The sequence below is a fragment of the Atta colombica genome, unplaced genomic scaffold (genome assembly GCF_001594045.1).
Source record: "Atta colombica isolate Treedump-2 unplaced genomic scaffold, Acol1.0 scaffold32, whole genome shotgun sequence".
In the NCBI taxonomy this organism is placed as follows: Eukaryota; Metazoa; Arthropoda; class Insecta; order Hymenoptera; family Formicidae; genus Atta; species Atta colombica.
The window spans coordinates 914,378-915,583 of record NW_017259426.1 but is presented as its reverse complement, the minus strand read 5'-3'; the positions used below and the strand labels follow the sequence as shown (position 1 = coordinate 915,583).

The following is a 1,206-nucleotide window of genomic DNA, read 5'->3' as shown; positions in this document are numbered from 1 at the left end:
ATATATATTTCCTTACAACTTTTAATTCAAATAGTCATTTTTATTAGTAAGACGAAGTATTTTTTAATTAGCAATCTTATCGTCAGAGATAAATATACTCGAGCGAATCTTACGATTTGACCTACCATTTGTCAGTATTGCTTAAATTGCGAGTAAATAATGCAAAATTATTGACGCATTATTACGTTTTTGGGAATTTAATTTTTTTTAATCCGGGAAAAAATGTTTCATGTATATGTAATTATATAAAATTATATATTAAATATAATTTAATAAATTAATTATATATTATATAATTATATATTAAAAATATCCATATATGTAATTTTTTCTTGGAAATAAAAGAATGTAGAAGAATACATTCTAAATTTCCAATTTAAAGCTATATTTATTAATTATTTAAGATAAAATAACATTGTTAATTCTTATTAATCATAAAACTCAATTCAAAAAGATCATTTATTCAGTTTGTGAAAAATGATATAATTTCTGTCGATATTTGGACTCCCATTTAATAAATATTGAATTAATAACGATAAATCGAATGTCCTTGATAGATCATCTTTATAGTTGATTAACGCTTATAACATCTTTAATTAGTTCGATAATTTCTGTCTTGCTAATCCAACAAAGACTGAAATATCGTTCATTGCATTTGTAAATTATTGAGGCATTAATAAGCATTAATACTTCTATTTCGCCGAGTGTACACAAATGCAGTTTTCGAAGTCGCTTCGTTGAAGAAACTATCGTATCTCAGCTATTTTGAAACATTCCTTATCTAATCGAGTTCACTCGATTGCTGAGTTTGATTGTACATATTCAATCAGTGTAATTTTTATCCCGCACTTGTGCAGACCTCTGCTACTCTTTTCCAAATTAAGTTCTTGTACTCGTTGTGCTCCATATGGAAGAACAGTTTGTGAATCCATTTGAAAATGACAGTACGATACCGGATGAAGTACAAGAAAAACTTGCAAAGGTGATCGAAAGATATCAACAGTTGAACGATGAGGAAAAGGAGGAATTTCAAAAGGGCGCCTTTGATGTATTAACAAAGAATCTACAAAAGTCGAGGAACACGATTTTGCATATGTGGCTTGCATCGTACCAATCTTTCTTTCTATTTATTTTTGCTGTATCGATTGTGACATTTCTGCTCGGTATATATATATATATATATATATATTTCTTTCTTCTCATTGC

At 27.8% G+C, this 1,206-nt stretch overlaps 1 protein-coding gene across 1 annotated transcript in view; it reads left to right on the top strand.

Annotated features, from left to right (window-relative positions):
* Positions 1-779: 779 nt before the first annotated feature.
* LOC108690400 overlaps positions 780-1,206 on the top strand; it is a 723-nt gene continuing 296 nt past the window's right edge. Inside the window, exon 1 of the mRNA XM_018197662.1 lies at positions 780-1,163. Coding sequence (XP_018053151.1) covers positions 908-1,163 — 256 coding nt within the window. The 5' untranslated portion in view covers positions 780-907. The remainder of the gene's footprint in view (positions 1,164-1,206) is intronic.